This window comes from Mixophyes fleayi, chromosome 7 (genome assembly GCF_038048845.1).
Source record: "Mixophyes fleayi isolate aMixFle1 chromosome 7, aMixFle1.hap1, whole genome shotgun sequence".
NCBI lineage: Eukaryota > Metazoa > Chordata > Amphibia > Anura > Limnodynastidae > Mixophyes > Mixophyes fleayi.
This window is the reverse complement of record NC_134408.1, coordinates 67,789,309-67,804,283: the sequence shown is the minus strand read 5'-3', so window position 1 is coordinate 67,804,283 and position 14,975 is coordinate 67,789,309. Positions and strand designations below refer to the sequence as shown.

The window sequence follows — 14,975 nt, the reverse complement described above, 5'->3', positions numbered from 1 at the left end:
ACGGATATAGCCAAATCAAAAGCAGGAGAATGGTCAGGAAGCCGGGTCAATACCAAATATCAGTCTAAGCCAGAATCAGGAACCAAGGAGAAGTCAGAAACAAGCCGGGGTCAGAATCCAAATAACAGCAACACAGGAACAAACGCTGGAGCAAGGCTGAAGACCTAATACTCTGGCACTAGATATGTGTCAGAGGCTGCCTTATATACCCTAAGGTGCCTCCTGATAGGGTTAGGGAGATTTTGGCGGTAAGACATGCTGGCTGCAGACAGGTGAGCAGAGATAGCGTCCCGCTGCTAGGCAACAGGACGTGGTTGCTTTGGAAGGTGCAGGCGTCCGTCTCCTGCACCAAGTGTCCATGCGGAGACGGCGCCTGACACCAGATTTACAATAAACTAAATAAAATTAATCGGTGCAGAAATGCAGGGAGGGTCACTCTGTTTCCATGTCTTGGCAATTAAGCATCTAACTGCGGCAGAATATGAGAGGTCTATTTTACTGATTGCTTATCAGAATCTTGATGTGAGTAACTAAAAAGGAAGGATCATGGATCTTTGTGGACAGGACCTGGAAGGATCGAGGGAAGGGATAAGTAAGAGCTTGCCTGGATATTCCCTCATCCGGGGGGCCTCAGTGTTGCGCAGGTGGTGAATGCTAGCTGTGGCAGGTTGTGGTGGTTTCATGGTCTGCTAGTTGCTTTTGAAATGCAGTAAATGTGAGACCATTGCACTTCTGTTAGAAGCCGAAGGAAGTGTGAGATTTGATTGCCATGTCCTCAGAATGCACCAGCATCCAAGGTCACTTCCGGATCGGGAACTACACAAGAAATGCTGGTGAACTGTGACACAGGACACTCATCATTGTGGAGACCAGCATAGCCTTCAAGCATGGAACTGGAGTGCGCTCTATTGAAGCCGAAGAGCACCTGTCCTAGATAAGCCCTAGATGAAGGTGCATTTCTGGAGTCTTTATTAGAATAGTTAGTATAATTTCTTTCCGCTGTATCCTTTCAGAATCTGTAGGGAAAAAGCAGAACTGGAAAGCTCCCAAAAGGTTTTATGTAGCATGTGATAAAGAGCTAACTGTGGATATATATAGATGTTATAAGGAATTACAAAGTAACACGGCAAAAGTTGGCTGGTGTTTTCTAAATTCTGAAGTTCACCAGGTCTATTATATACAAACGATACCGACGAGAAGAAATCTATTTCTAAAGAATCTATTTCTCTGCCTATATATATCCACTTTCTTGTAAGTGTATACCGCTGAGGGGGGTTATCTTATTAGGGTGGAGGATCACACATTGGGTGATGCATGTTATCTAGACACTGGTATTGTGCATTACGTGATTTGTTGCAACAGTCTGCACTATTATTTTATCTATTTTTTTTCATTTTTTCCGGAACCATTTGGAGTTTTGTTCCGAGCAAAGAAGATTACTGATCATCTTTGAATACTTAATCTATGTTTGGGGACACGAAAAAAACTGTCAATCGTGGAGAGACTATATCTATTTGTTTCCTTTCAGTACGGACTCTTGATATCTAATAACCTGCATATGAGATTTATGTATTGGGGAATTCAATTATTGTCAAGGAGTTACTGTGTAGCGCCATTCCTATATATTTTTATTTTTTCCTGTATAGGACTGATGGCACTGTCTGTTTTAGACTGATCTTTAGAACACTCCTACTATCGGTCACATGCTGCTTGCGGCTACCCCTCCACCAGCAAAAAACCAAACAAAAAAAACCATGTCCCGAGGGCACGCTAGAAAGAAAAAGTTCCCTTCAGGACGGCGTGGTGTTAGAGGATGGAGAATTTAATTTTAGAATTATTTAAAGTGCCCATGTTCTAAGATAGACTCTCTACCCCATGGTCTAGTGTTCTCCAGTGGATGAAGGAGAAAGGAGATTTTCATATGTCAATCTAATCAGTCCAGTGGCAGTGCAACACCATTATTTTCCTTTCCAGATTTTTTTTGTTTTTTTGTTCTAAGGTGTTAATTCTAGTTTACCTATCTTTCAACCAGTATACATTTCAAAAGACATTTACCAAGGTGCTTATGGCTGCTCTCAGGAAGATTGAATAATATCCTGGTCATGGAGAAATCCAAGCACAAGCAAGGACAACCAAGGTGATCTGTCACAATGCTGGCAGTTCCCAGGAGAGAACCAGTTGGCTGGGGCAGCTTTAGAGACATATCGTGTCACCTAGTTCTGAGAAGACTAGTCGTGAGCTAAAAGATGGAGTCAAAGGAAAGATGAAGGTAGACTGGTGATGGACGAAGCCAAAGTCATGGGTTTGGAAAAGGTGCGATAGTGGAGGACGAAGTTGAAGGATTGGAGAAAATAGAACCGTTGTACAGTCCAGCAAAATAAGTATTTTTCAAATCGCAAGCATGGAAATCCAAAACAAAGGTTTGCTCCTGCAAAGGCTTAGTAGAACTGAGGAATTTCTCGACGCTATTTCACTGAAGGACTCATTGCAGAGTAAAGAAAACTGTGCAGTTGCTCAGGTCAGGTGACTCGCTAGACTGCTGTTTTTAGCAGGATGCTGATTACAGGAATTGAGAGAAGATCTTTGAAGTTGTTATTGTGAATTGTTTTGTAACAACTATCATCTGGAGCTAGTGTTGTAAATCCTCACAGGTCTCTTCAAACATTCATGGATCATAAATATGACAGTCAACTTACACCTTCACAACAAATATGTTTCCTAGGAATCCAGATAGATAAAGTAATAGACAAAGGGCCTAATTCAGAGTGGAGTGCAAACAGAATCACAACATGTAATTGAATATATCGTGCATACACATGCGTGCGACTTTGTCAGAGTTGAAAATGCGTCCAGGTCTGAATGAGTAGCAGATGTGCCCGATAGACGACAGACAGACCCCTCAGATACTTACGTCCAACTTGTGAACATGTTCAAAAACCTTTTTTATTTTATATGTTCCGAACATTATTGTTATGAAGCATTAAAACTTGATTAGTCTAGCTAATACAGAAGGAACAACTTCCCAATGTGTGTTAAAAATAAATTAATAAATAAATATAACACATACTGCAAATCTCACAGCTATGCAACAACTAAAGTCTCAAGTGTTTGCAAATCATTTAGAAACCTCTAAATATAAGCGATTTGCTAGTTATAATATAATATAAGCGTTGCAGAAACTGCATTTAATCAAATTGCAATTAATAGATATGTATACCACCAAGGATTCTTTCTTGCCAGTAAACTTGTATGCTAATCACTGTATTTTTCAATTTGTGTCTATCAGAATCTGAAGACTGGTCTATAGTAACTAGAGATGGGCGGGTCCGGTTCCCCGAGAACCGAACCCACCCAAACTTTGGGTATCCGAGTACCGAGCTGAGTAGCCCGCTCCGAATTCAAATTTAGGCCGAACGTCATTGTGACGTCTGTTCTCGCGATACTTCAAGATTATAAATACACGCCTCCACAGCAATCCATCGCCATTTGACAGAGGGAGAGAGCAGGGTGTAGTCACAGGCTGATTAGAGCAGGGACAGAGAATACAATATTCTTATTACAGTTGCTGTAACAAAAATCGCTAGAGAAGAGAGGAGGATAGAGGTTTATTTTATTTTTTTTATATTCGGCACTCCCCAGTACTTTTGGGGTGTCCCCCATAAATGTGCATAAATATTTCTGGCTGTCAAAATTACTATCTGTCAGCAGTATCTACCAAATAATTTTTAGCACTCCCTAGTGCTTTTGGGGTGTCCCCCATAATTGTGCATAAATATTTCTGGCTGTCAAAATTACTATCTGTCAGCAGTATCTTACCAAATAATTTTTACGACTACAAGTGCTTTGCGCTCAGAATGGATTCAAAGCAGTCCACATATGATCAGAATGAGCAACCAGATTCTGTCACCAGTCCTGATGTTAGTGTTCCCAGTACGTCATCTGGGCAAGGCGATGTCAAACTACACAGTGTTTCGAAATCGGTCCAAAAAACAAACACCCCAAAAACATGTACTGTGTTGAAGCGAAAAAGAAGTGTTACTGAGCAAAAGTTAACTGCCGATTAAAAAAAAAAAAATTGCCAACATGCCATTCTACACACGCAGTGGCAAAGAGAGAATGAGGCCTTCACCTATCAGTGACAGATCCCAAAAAGTTACCGAGCCTACAATTGGTACACAACTACTGTTACGCGTCAAAGCCGAGCTGCAAGATAACAGTAAGGCATTAGAGGATAATGTTTGCTCTGATTCACAAATGACACCAATCCCTGTGGAGAGTCCATCCAACAGTGGGATGTCTAATCATGAGCATTCTGCTGATGTGTACCTTAATAGCCCGAGTGTAGCCGGTGATACACATATTGAGGATGCCACTTTGGAATTAGAAGAGGATGAGGGGGAGATTTGTATAGGCGACGAGGGCGCTAATGAGGATGTGGATGAGGTTGTTTGTGTATTTCCTGCACCAGTGGTAGCAGTTCTGGCACGTGACAAGAAAAAGGCCATTGTCATGCCTGGGCATAAAACAAAAAAATCCACTTCTTATGTGTGGAATTATTTCTACCCAAATCCAGACAACAATTGTATAGCCATTTGTAGTGCATGTCAATCCACAATCAGTCGAGGGAGGGACCTTAACCATCTTGGAACCTCGTCTATGTTACGCCATTTAAGTTCATGGCAAAGTGTTGGGAAAAGCTGAAAGTTCTTCCCAAAAAATTACAAGCACTCCATCATCAGCTAAAACCCTCCGGTCACCGACATCCCGACGGCTACAAAATACACCCACCATACCATCCTCCTCAATATCCTCAGTAGCGCTCGGAGTTAGCCCAGCATCCCACTTAAGGCTGAATGACTCCTGCACTATTATTGATTCCTCTGAAGAAAGCGTTAGTCCCACTGCTGCTGCTGTTGCTGCTGCTGGGGGTGAATTGTCATCCCAGAGGCAGGTCAAGAAAATGAGCAATCCTACATTTATGCAATTAACTGTGAAACAATCATTTGCGAGGGGAAGCAAATATGACAGCAGTCACCCAGTCCCCAAGCGAATCAGACGCCATGGCTGCAATGTTAGTGTTAGATCTGCGTCCAATCTCCACAATAAACGCAGCTGGTTTTTAACAGTTAATTGAGGTTTTGTGTCTGCATTACAGAATTCCATCGCGACAATATTTCTCCCGTTAAGCAATTCCACAACTATACAAAAAAGTGTGTAAAAATGTAGAGAGTGCGCTGAAAAATGCCATGCTGCCCACTGTCCACTTAACCACAGATGTGTGGACAAGTGGAAGTGGCCAAACCAAAGACTATATGACTGTGACAGCCCACTGGGTTGGTCATTCTCCTTCACCAGCAGGAACAGCAGCAGCATGTACACCACTACGTAACATTTGTCACAGGCAGGCCACTCTTTGTATCACCGGCTTCACTAACAGGCATACAGCTGACAATTTGTTACGCAAACTGAGAGATGTGATTGATGCATGGCTTATACCACTTGGACTCTCCCCAGGGTATGTCATTTCTGATAACACTAACAATATAGTGCGAGCATTACAGCTGGGTGATTTCCAACACATTCCCTGTTTTGCTCACACCATCAACTTGGTGGTGCAGAGCTTCCTAAGAAAATTATTGCACAGCAAGTTGGCCGCTGAACTGGGCCTCGGCTTGACTACGTGTCCTTCACTTTCTCAAGCTGCTGCTGCTAGTAAAAAATTTAATTTCCCAAAAAGAAGCAGGGAAGACGCAAGGGGCAGACCAGAACAATTTAACATCTGGGCTGGTTTGAAGGTTTTTTTCAAAAAAATGTGTCACTTTGCCCATAACTCCATCCAATACGAGTATAAACATGCAAAGGATGGTGGAGGATTACTTTCAAGAGGTAGTTGATATTCAAATGTCATAGTCCCATTCCTTACTGGGAAGAAAAGCAGGCCATTTGGAAACCCATGTACAAACTTGCTTTGCAATACTTAAGCTGCCCACCCTCCAGTGTGTACTCTGAACGAGTGTTCAGCACAGCAGGGAACTTAGTCAGTGATCGCCGTAGAAGGTTACTTCCCAAAAATGTTGAGAAAATGATGTTTATAAAATGAACTACATCTTCCACGAGGAAGGCCTTCACCATCCAAGACATCCAAGCACTGACTGTTCTCTAATGGCGGATTCAAGCGGAAATTAATTGATAGTCTGTGATGATGACGTACACACTGATGAGGGTGAGGATGAAGATGATGACGATAACATCTTTTTAAAACTTTCTATGTAAGTGTAGGGTGCAATCTACCCCCAAAGAGGAAAGGGACTTGTGGCATTACCATATCACGTACCGTCTTGAAAGGCTGCTGTTTGGGCAATTTCTCCTTAAGGGTAGGGTGTCATAGACAGAGTGACCCCAAACTGGCTTTGTCCATTTCTCTTAATTTTGTACAGTCTAGAACGGCTGAATTTGTTTGTATTTTCGACAAGTGGAGGGGGGCCTTTAGAGACAGAAAGCAAACTGCCTTTTTCCATTTCTTTACATATTTAACTATAAGTGTAGGGTGTAATATACATCCAAAGACGATGGCTGCATTGCCAATATGCATAGATGGAGAGGAAGACAATCTGGTTTGTGTGTAGAATAAATGAAGGCCTACCTACCAGGAATTAAACTGTTTTTTTGGATGATTTATTACCTCTACAATTAGATTACTTATCTATGAAACAGTTGGAGCACTAAATTGGGTTACTTTAGGCCCAAAAACATTGATTTCCCAACAAAATAGCAAGACAAAACCAAAACACGCAATGGCGGTTTTGCAAAACCAAAACACGACGGTAATCCAAAACCGAATCCAAAACCAGAACACGGGGGTCAGTGACCATCTCCAATAGTAACAGACTAAAGAACCCAATGAACTTTTCAGATTAATACTCTTTGGTGTATACATACCACAAGTTGAGAATCTGAGAGTCACTCTTTGAAGTGCTCGATATAGTAAAAACACACCTATTTGCTGCCCTATGCACAAGGCTTAAATCATCCAGCATGATATTGTTTTCCACTCAAAGATTTTGACACCCAGTGACATAAGGTCATAAAGTGGCTGGTGGTGTCTACTGCATAACCCAACATTATAGATGATTGCGCATGGTAACCTGAGAAAACACTGAGGAAGCAGGCAGGTGTTTGCATGATTTTCAGAGTGGTTTTAAGTGTATCCAGACATCAGAATACATTTTCCTAATTATGGAGTCTACCCACCTCTGCTGTTTACATAAGTGAAGCATAAACCATAGGCCAAGGGCCAGGGCATGCAGTTCAGGTTACTGGTACAAATAGTCATATTGTCTATATTAAACCTGGAGTCAGTAAAAATAACTATGCAGGGTAAGGAAGCTTGATTTTTTTTTTTTTTTTTTTAAAAACGGTTCCATCACTAGGCCTATATGTTTTTTTCGATTACTGTTCAGTTTAATGTTCTTTTGTTCTCTGCAGGGGTAAATTTGCAGTGGTTCGTCGATGCACAGAGAAGGCTACTGGAAGAGAATTTGCTGCCAAATTTCTAAAGAAGAGAAGGAGAGGGAAAGACTGTAGAGCAGAGATAATACATGAAATTGCTGTTCTTGAACTGGCAAAGTCAAATTCACGCATTGTGGATCTCCATGAAGTCTTTGAAACTAGCCATGAAATTATTTTAGTTTTAGAATAGTAAGTATAGTATATAACCTAATTTACAGTTTATATTGGCATCCTGATTATTAATTTAATTTATTTTTTAATTTCTGCAGTGGTAAATTAGGATACATTGTTAAATGTTACCTCTATGTTCTTGCTTCATATATAAACATTTCGATATTTGCGTGTTGTTGACTCTTAAGCAAAAAATTAGCAGACTGAGTGATCAATATGTTATCGTCTTTCCTTGATCCTATAAGATCTGTTTCCCTTTTGTACCCAAGTGCTACAGGTGGAGAGATATTTCATCTTTGTTCAACAGACAAAAATGATAAAGTCTCTGAGAGTCAAATAAGTAGACTTCTTCGGCAGATCATTGAAGGAGTGAGCTTTTTGCATCAAAACAATATTGTTCATCTTGATCTTAAGGTAACTATAAGTCAAGATATGATGACAGGCTTGACATTAGTACAAATATAAGTTGCTAAAATAACTTGTACTATTGCAGGGCTTTGCAATTACTAAGGACCTAGTTTTCATGAAGCCAAAAAGCTTTTTGGTTGATTTTTTATATAGTGCATTGGGTATGCATTTTGCCTGAATCCACAAAATGACATGCTAGTTTTCACTCACCTGATCCGATGCTGCCTTTGCACTACACCACGCTTCGGTGTATAGAGCAGGCGTGTGCATGTCTAGTTTTCGAACACCCATCCCAGAGTTGTGGTCAGTTGACTGCTGACATCTTCGTGCAACAAATTCAAACGGGCACTTGTATTTAAAGAGCACTCAGACTACTTTTTCATGTCGAAGGCTTCCTCCTCTCATTTTGGTATTCTGATAGTGCTTCCCTGCGTTACAGACTTCAGCCTGTTGCATAAACAATTTTTAATTTTATTTTTTCCCCTCGTGTTAATAAGTCTACGTTTAATTAATGTATCTACTCCGAAATGTATGTTTTTTAAAAATTTTATTATATTGTTTAGATTTGGATATAGTTTTTACTAAAATTGACATAAGTAATAAAAATAACACTTGTTTGATCCATAGTTTCTATTGTCAAAACAAGATTGCATATTGTACGTTATCGAACACACTCAGGTGTGTTGGGGATATTTCTTCCATGCAAAACACTATTTTGAGATTGAAAATGTAAACATTGTTAGTAGAGTGAGTTTACCCTGAATTAAGGACTTGTCTGGTTCTTGAAGGAGTTGTATACTTGCATTAAACACTTATTTCTGTGAGTTTAGTTTTGAGCTGCTGCCACCAATTGATGAACAGTAACATACCACCTTTTCTTGTTTACATCCAACCTGACCTGTTTATGCTATTCAATCCTATTCAGTGGTTTGTCGACTTCTGCATCACTTTACTATTGTCCCCTTTGGCCTGCACATACTTTGTCTAAAACAAAATACCAACTACTCTTTATTTGGTTGGTCTTAAGCGAATTTCAGTAAACGGATGATATACTATTTATATTTGACTTGCTGTTTTCCAGAGAACTTGAATGCTCCTCATGTTAATGGTGGTGGTGATCACATAACATTTAAAGAGAATGTTTTACAGTGTTTTTAAAATTAGTTTGAAACCAATAAACGATGGGGAGGGAGGGTTCATTTCTGCAGGGATGAAAATAAGTATTGTACTGCATGGCTAATTAAAATAAATGTAACCCCCTCTGTGATTTGCAAAAGTAGAATTATCATTATGCAATCTGTTTACAACAACCATATGCTATGATATTAACTTAAAATCTCCCATAGGAAAACACATGATCTTAAACCTATCTGTTTTGTTTGTATAAATTTCAGCTTCAGAATATACTGCTTAGCAGACTGGAACCTCTTGGTGACATCAAGATAGTCGATTTTGGAATGTCCCGTAAAATAAGCAACAACTGTGAACTCCGGGAAATAATGGGCACAACTGAATATTTGGGTAATTGTGTTTTTGTATTTTTTTTTCTTCTTTCTAAGAATTTCTAATAAACTTACTCAAAGGGAAACCACTAATGCTCATGTCAATTGGCGTTGCCTCTGTTAAAGCTCTGTTTTGCATTTCCAGTGTTCACTAAGCTGCCTCATTAAAGTAGTTTAAAATAGGTATTATTGATTCTTATTTTAACATGGTATTATATGTGCTTTAATAATAATAATAATAATAATATTATTTATTATAATTATTATTATTAATAATAATATCCTCATCATAATTTATTTATAAAGCGCCACAAGATTTCCGCAGCGCTGTACACAATAGACCATACAGGGAAAACAGTACAGAAAATTAAACGCGTAATACTATGATTTCAGAGGCTCCAGGCAAAGCAATTATAGTGAAGTTGCAGCATAAGAGTAGGTATGAGCAGGCCCCTCTTCCCTCCTGTCTCTCTAAGAGCTTACATCCTAAAGGAAAGGCAAACAGACGGCTGGCACAAAGGGAGTCAGAAGAAGGGAACAAGTACAGTAGGAGCGAGGTGATGAGAGCGGAGCGGGTTAAGTGGTAGGCTTTGAGGAAGAGGTTAGTTTTGGGGTGCCTGTTTGAAGGATCACAAATTAGGGGACAAACGGATGGTGCTTGGGAGGTCATTCTAGTGCAGGGGGGCACCTCGGGAGACTAACACATAACATTTATTATGGATGCAACTGGTTAGAACATGTTGCTTCCTTAGTCCATCATGTGAAGCATTGACGGAGGCAATTGGGCAAAGTGTATCCAAATCCTGAAGGCAAAGATGTTCTTAAATACTAAGAAATGTACTACTTCACCTTTTACTTGTCTGTCAAAAGAATCCTGTTTTCTCTTTGTTTTGCTTTCTTTATGAATCATGAGTCAAACAATTGCACAGACACTAATTGTACATCCCTTTATTTTTAAGACAGTAAGAGATACTTTTTACACTTGAATTAGTTTCTTAAAATGTATGCGCCTTTAATGGTAGGAATATATACTTGCAGGTAGCCGGGATGCCAGTATAGTGATTGTGTCAGTGTTTCCTAAGGTGAGAGAACCTGCCCTTGCCTCTGGCTTATCAGTTGTTGTACTTGCATTCAGGTAAGCAGAAAAAAGCTACTTGTGAGAAGCATGGGTAGGTGATCTTATACCCTGGACAAACGGGAAACGCTGACACGTAAAAGTATTGCAGGGAAAATGTGCAACTGTGGCTAATTGTTTTCTCCTGTATACTAATGTGCCCACTGCTCTTTTACACAGCACTCACTCCCACCTCCCCCTTTTTCATCTCTAGCAGAGTCTGAGAGCAATATTAAAGAACAAAAGCTTGAATGCTCTTTTTGTGTGATCTATGAGTGGTGTACACAAACACTGAAAAATTGCCCCATTATTCTTGCTAAATGTATAAATAAAAATTTAATCCAAAGGTTGTAATTATACATGCAAAACATATGTGTAATGTTGGTAATGTCTTGAAAAAAATGGTGCAATATATACATGTATGTAAAGTGTGTGTTTGTATAGCATGGTATTACTCTATAACGGTGTTTCTCAACTCCAGTCCTCAGGACCCCCTAGCAGTACATGTTTTCCTTGCAGGAGCACAGGTGTATTCATTACTGACTGACACAGTGTAGCAGGTGGTATAATTATTTCACTGGTCACCTGGAAATCTTGCACTGTTAGTGGGTCCTGAGGACTGTAGTTGAGAAACACTGCTCTATAAGCATGGTTATATACTTTTGTCCATATAATGTATTCGGACACTTCATCATTACACCAACAGGGACTGTAATGACATTGTATTCAAATACATATACTTTAATATGGAGTTGGTCCCCCTTTTGCAGCGATAACAGCTTTCACTCTTATTGGAAGGTTTTCCACAAGATGTTGGAGTGTTTCTGTGGGAATTTGTCCCCAATCATTCTCTAGAACATTTATGAGGTCAGGCACTGATGTTTGATGAGAAGGACTGGCTCGCAATCTCCGTTTGAGTTCATTCCAAAGGTGTTCGATGTGGTTGAGGTCAGGGCTCTGTGTGGGCCAGTCAAGTTCTTCCACACCGTACTCATCAAGCCATGTCTTTGTAGACCTTGCTTTGTGCCCTGTGCTTTGTGCTGTTCATGTTGGAATAGAAAAGGGCCTTCCTCAAACTGTTGCCACAAAGTTGGAAGCATAGCATTGTCCGAAATGACTTGGTATTGTGAACCATTAAGATTGCCCTTCTCTGGAGGTAAGGGGCCTAGCCCGAACCCTGAAAAACTGTCCCATACCATTATTCCTCCTCCACCAAACTTCATACTTGGCATAATGCAGTCAGCAGGTAACGTTCTCCCAGCATCCGTCAAACCCAGACTCTCTCATCTGACTGCCAAACAGAGAAGCGTGATTCCTTACTCCACAGAACTCGTTTCCACTGCTCCATAGTCCAGTGTCGGTGTGCTTTACACTCCATCCGACGCTTGGCATTGGTCATGGTGATGTGAGGCTTGCATGCAGCTGCTTGGCCAAGGAAACCCATTCAATTAAGTTCCCGCTGCGCAGTTTTGGTGCTTACATTAATGCCAGTGGAATTTCGGAACTCTTCAGCTATGAAATCAGTAGAGCGTTGGCGACTTTTACGCACCATGCGACTTAGCAGTCGACCCCGCTCTGATCTCATGTGGTCTTCCGCTTCATGGCTGAGTTGCTATTGTTCCTAAACGCTTCCACTTTCTAATACAGTTGACCGTGGAATATTCAGCAGGGATGAAATTCCATGAACCATCTATTTGGGAAGGTGGCATCCGATCACAGTTCCACGCTTGAAGTCACTGAGCTCTTCAGAACGACCCATTTAGTATCCCAAATGTTTGCAAATGAAGACTGCATGACTAGGTGCTTGATTTTTTACAGCTCAGGCAATGGGTCTGAATGAAACACCTCAATTCAATAATTAACAGGTGTGGCCAAATACCTTTGTACATGTGTCTGGATGTGTTTGCGTTATCATTATTGTTATTTCTTATTTTTAATATTTAAAGCATTCCAGACAGGTGAAAAAACATTATCCAACCCTCCGCTCCCAATTTGTCTATATTTGTGACACTGCATGAGGGGTGTGACACACGGACCAATGTGAAGCCAAAACCACAGAGCTTGCAGCTTTTTATGGTCCTCATGCTAACATCCTTCTAGCCATTTAAGAATGGTGAACAATAATAACTACTCACCGACTAAACAGGAAAGCACTTCTAATCATATTGGTACATCTAACTGTCCAATGCGTTTTCTAGTCAGAAAAAGAAATGACGTGTTTTTTGTATGGGATGTGGTTGTTTGTTTTGGTTTTTTTTGGGTTTTTTTGCAATTCAGTCCATGTAACCATGTAGAGTCTTCCTTTATTTTTGTCGAACTGCAGCATTAAACCAAAACAAGAGAACGAAAAGGTAGCCCTAGAGTGCCCTCTATTGGAATAGGAAAATTAAAATCTCTGGATCTATTGATATGCATTTAAATTAATCATACCTTGTCTTTAAAGAATACAAGTGAGAAGTGAAGGTGTACGTGAATTAATTCAAATACAAATCCATTTTTCACTTGTATTGCTCTTATATTTCACCATATATACACATTGGATGAATTTTCTTTGTGTGTGTGTATATAGTATATATTTTTTGCAAAGAACAAATAAATGGGTAATTTATCACATAACTGCTTACATTTTTCTTAGTGTCATAATTGTATAGAAGAACGATGATATCATAACAATGGGGTAATGAAATGTTGGTGAGAGTAGACCGATTGGAAATGGGGAGGGGAGAGGGAGTAAGAGATTGTCATCTGAATCCTTGAACGTTAGCCGATCGATCCAGGTGCCGATGAACTCCCACCTTTCTTCAGAGGAGATGATTAGGTCCTCCATGTTCATATAGAAAACAATCCTGTTGAACCAATCTGTAATATAGTATGGGGCTTATCCAACATTCACCAGGAAGGTATCACAGTGTCTACAGCTTTACTTAAATGTTTCAAAACTGCCTTTTTGTATGCAGAGATAGGGATTTCACTATGTAAAAGAAGACAGAATCCTGGTTCTTCTGGTACTAAAAATCCAGTTATCACCTTTTGCTAAAAAGGGGCAATCCGTGTGCAATCCCATCATATGTGGAATAGGAGGTTTAAATTGGCTGCAGAAACCCAACATGTGGGAGATATGTTCAGGGAAACCTTGTTAAGAAGGCTAGGCCATCTGGTCAAATTCTTAAACTGCATTTCTATCACAGAAGCTAGAGGAACAAATGCTACTTATTTTGAATATGTTTACTCAATGTGCTCATTAAAGGAGAGTCCCCTTGCCAAGCAAGGATACATATATGCAATGAAGTATATATAGGCACAAGCAAAATTTTATAAATTTGTTAGATACCATATTTAGGCTTTTGGGAGCCACACACAGATCTTTGAAGGTGCATGGAAGAGCTTGGTCCGAACCCAAGTCTTACAAGTAATGTTTTAACGGCAAGTAAGTAAATTGTTCTTTAATGAAGGGAGAGAGGGACTTCTGTAGAATCGGGAAGTTGTGCAGCCCACCCAGGTCAACCAGCTGGCTGATTCTGAGCAGGGCCGCCAAGAGGAATTCAGGGCCCCGGTACAACAACTTCATGGGGCCCCTATATAGTTGAGAATGTAAAAAAAATTTGCGCCACCGCTAAGTGTGGCACAAAATTGCTAATTGCTGTGTTCATACAATTGGGGGCATGGCTATTCATGATTGGGTGTGGCCAGGCCACCCTCCTTCAAAAAACTTAACCTGCACTGTTGTGTACACCATTGAACGGTCATCAAAAATTGGGATTGGCCCACTAGAATCACAACATTTCAAAGACTCTGCTGCTCTCTCCTGCCTGTTCTTCTCACTTTCACCACCTGTGCTGCCTGTTTCTTTAGTTGTGGCTTGTCTGGATCCTGGAATGTTGGGAGCCCTATTTAGAAATAAAAAATGGGTACATTTAGAAAATTACAGCCAGCCCCGGCGTTAAAGCAATACCACCCAAGATTAATAATTAGGCCTTCCCCCAGCCCCAACATTAAAATAATAGTATTCACATTTAATAAATAAACCTATTTCCCTCCCTACAAACAGCACCAGCAATAAATTAATAGTATTTACATTTCAGAAATATACCTATTTCCCGCAACCGTCACTGCCATTAAATAATTCATAGGAACATTTAATAAAGAGACCTCATTCTTCCTAAACTCACCCCCACATTCAGTAGCGCCCAAACCACCCCCATCTTAAATTAATAGTCCCCACTATTGTTTCTCCCCCCCCCCCCTTATTCCACATACTGTGCCTCTCTCTC

At 40.2% G+C, this 14,975-nt stretch overlaps 1 protein-coding gene across 1 annotated transcript in view; it reads left to right on the top strand.

The window, feature by feature from the left end:
- Nucleotides 1-14,975, top strand: part of STK17B (serine/threonine kinase 17b) — a 93,295-nt gene that overhangs the window by 25,908 nt on the left and 52,412 nt on the right. The window contains exons 3-5 of the mRNA XM_075179945.1: nucleotides 7,486-7,698; nucleotides 7,950-8,094; nucleotides 9,483-9,609. Coding sequence (XP_075036046.1) covers nucleotides 7,486-7,698; nucleotides 7,950-8,094; nucleotides 9,483-9,609 — 485 coding nt within the window. The remainder of the gene's footprint in view (nucleotides 1-7,485; nucleotides 7,699-7,949; nucleotides 8,095-9,482; nucleotides 9,610-14,975) is intronic.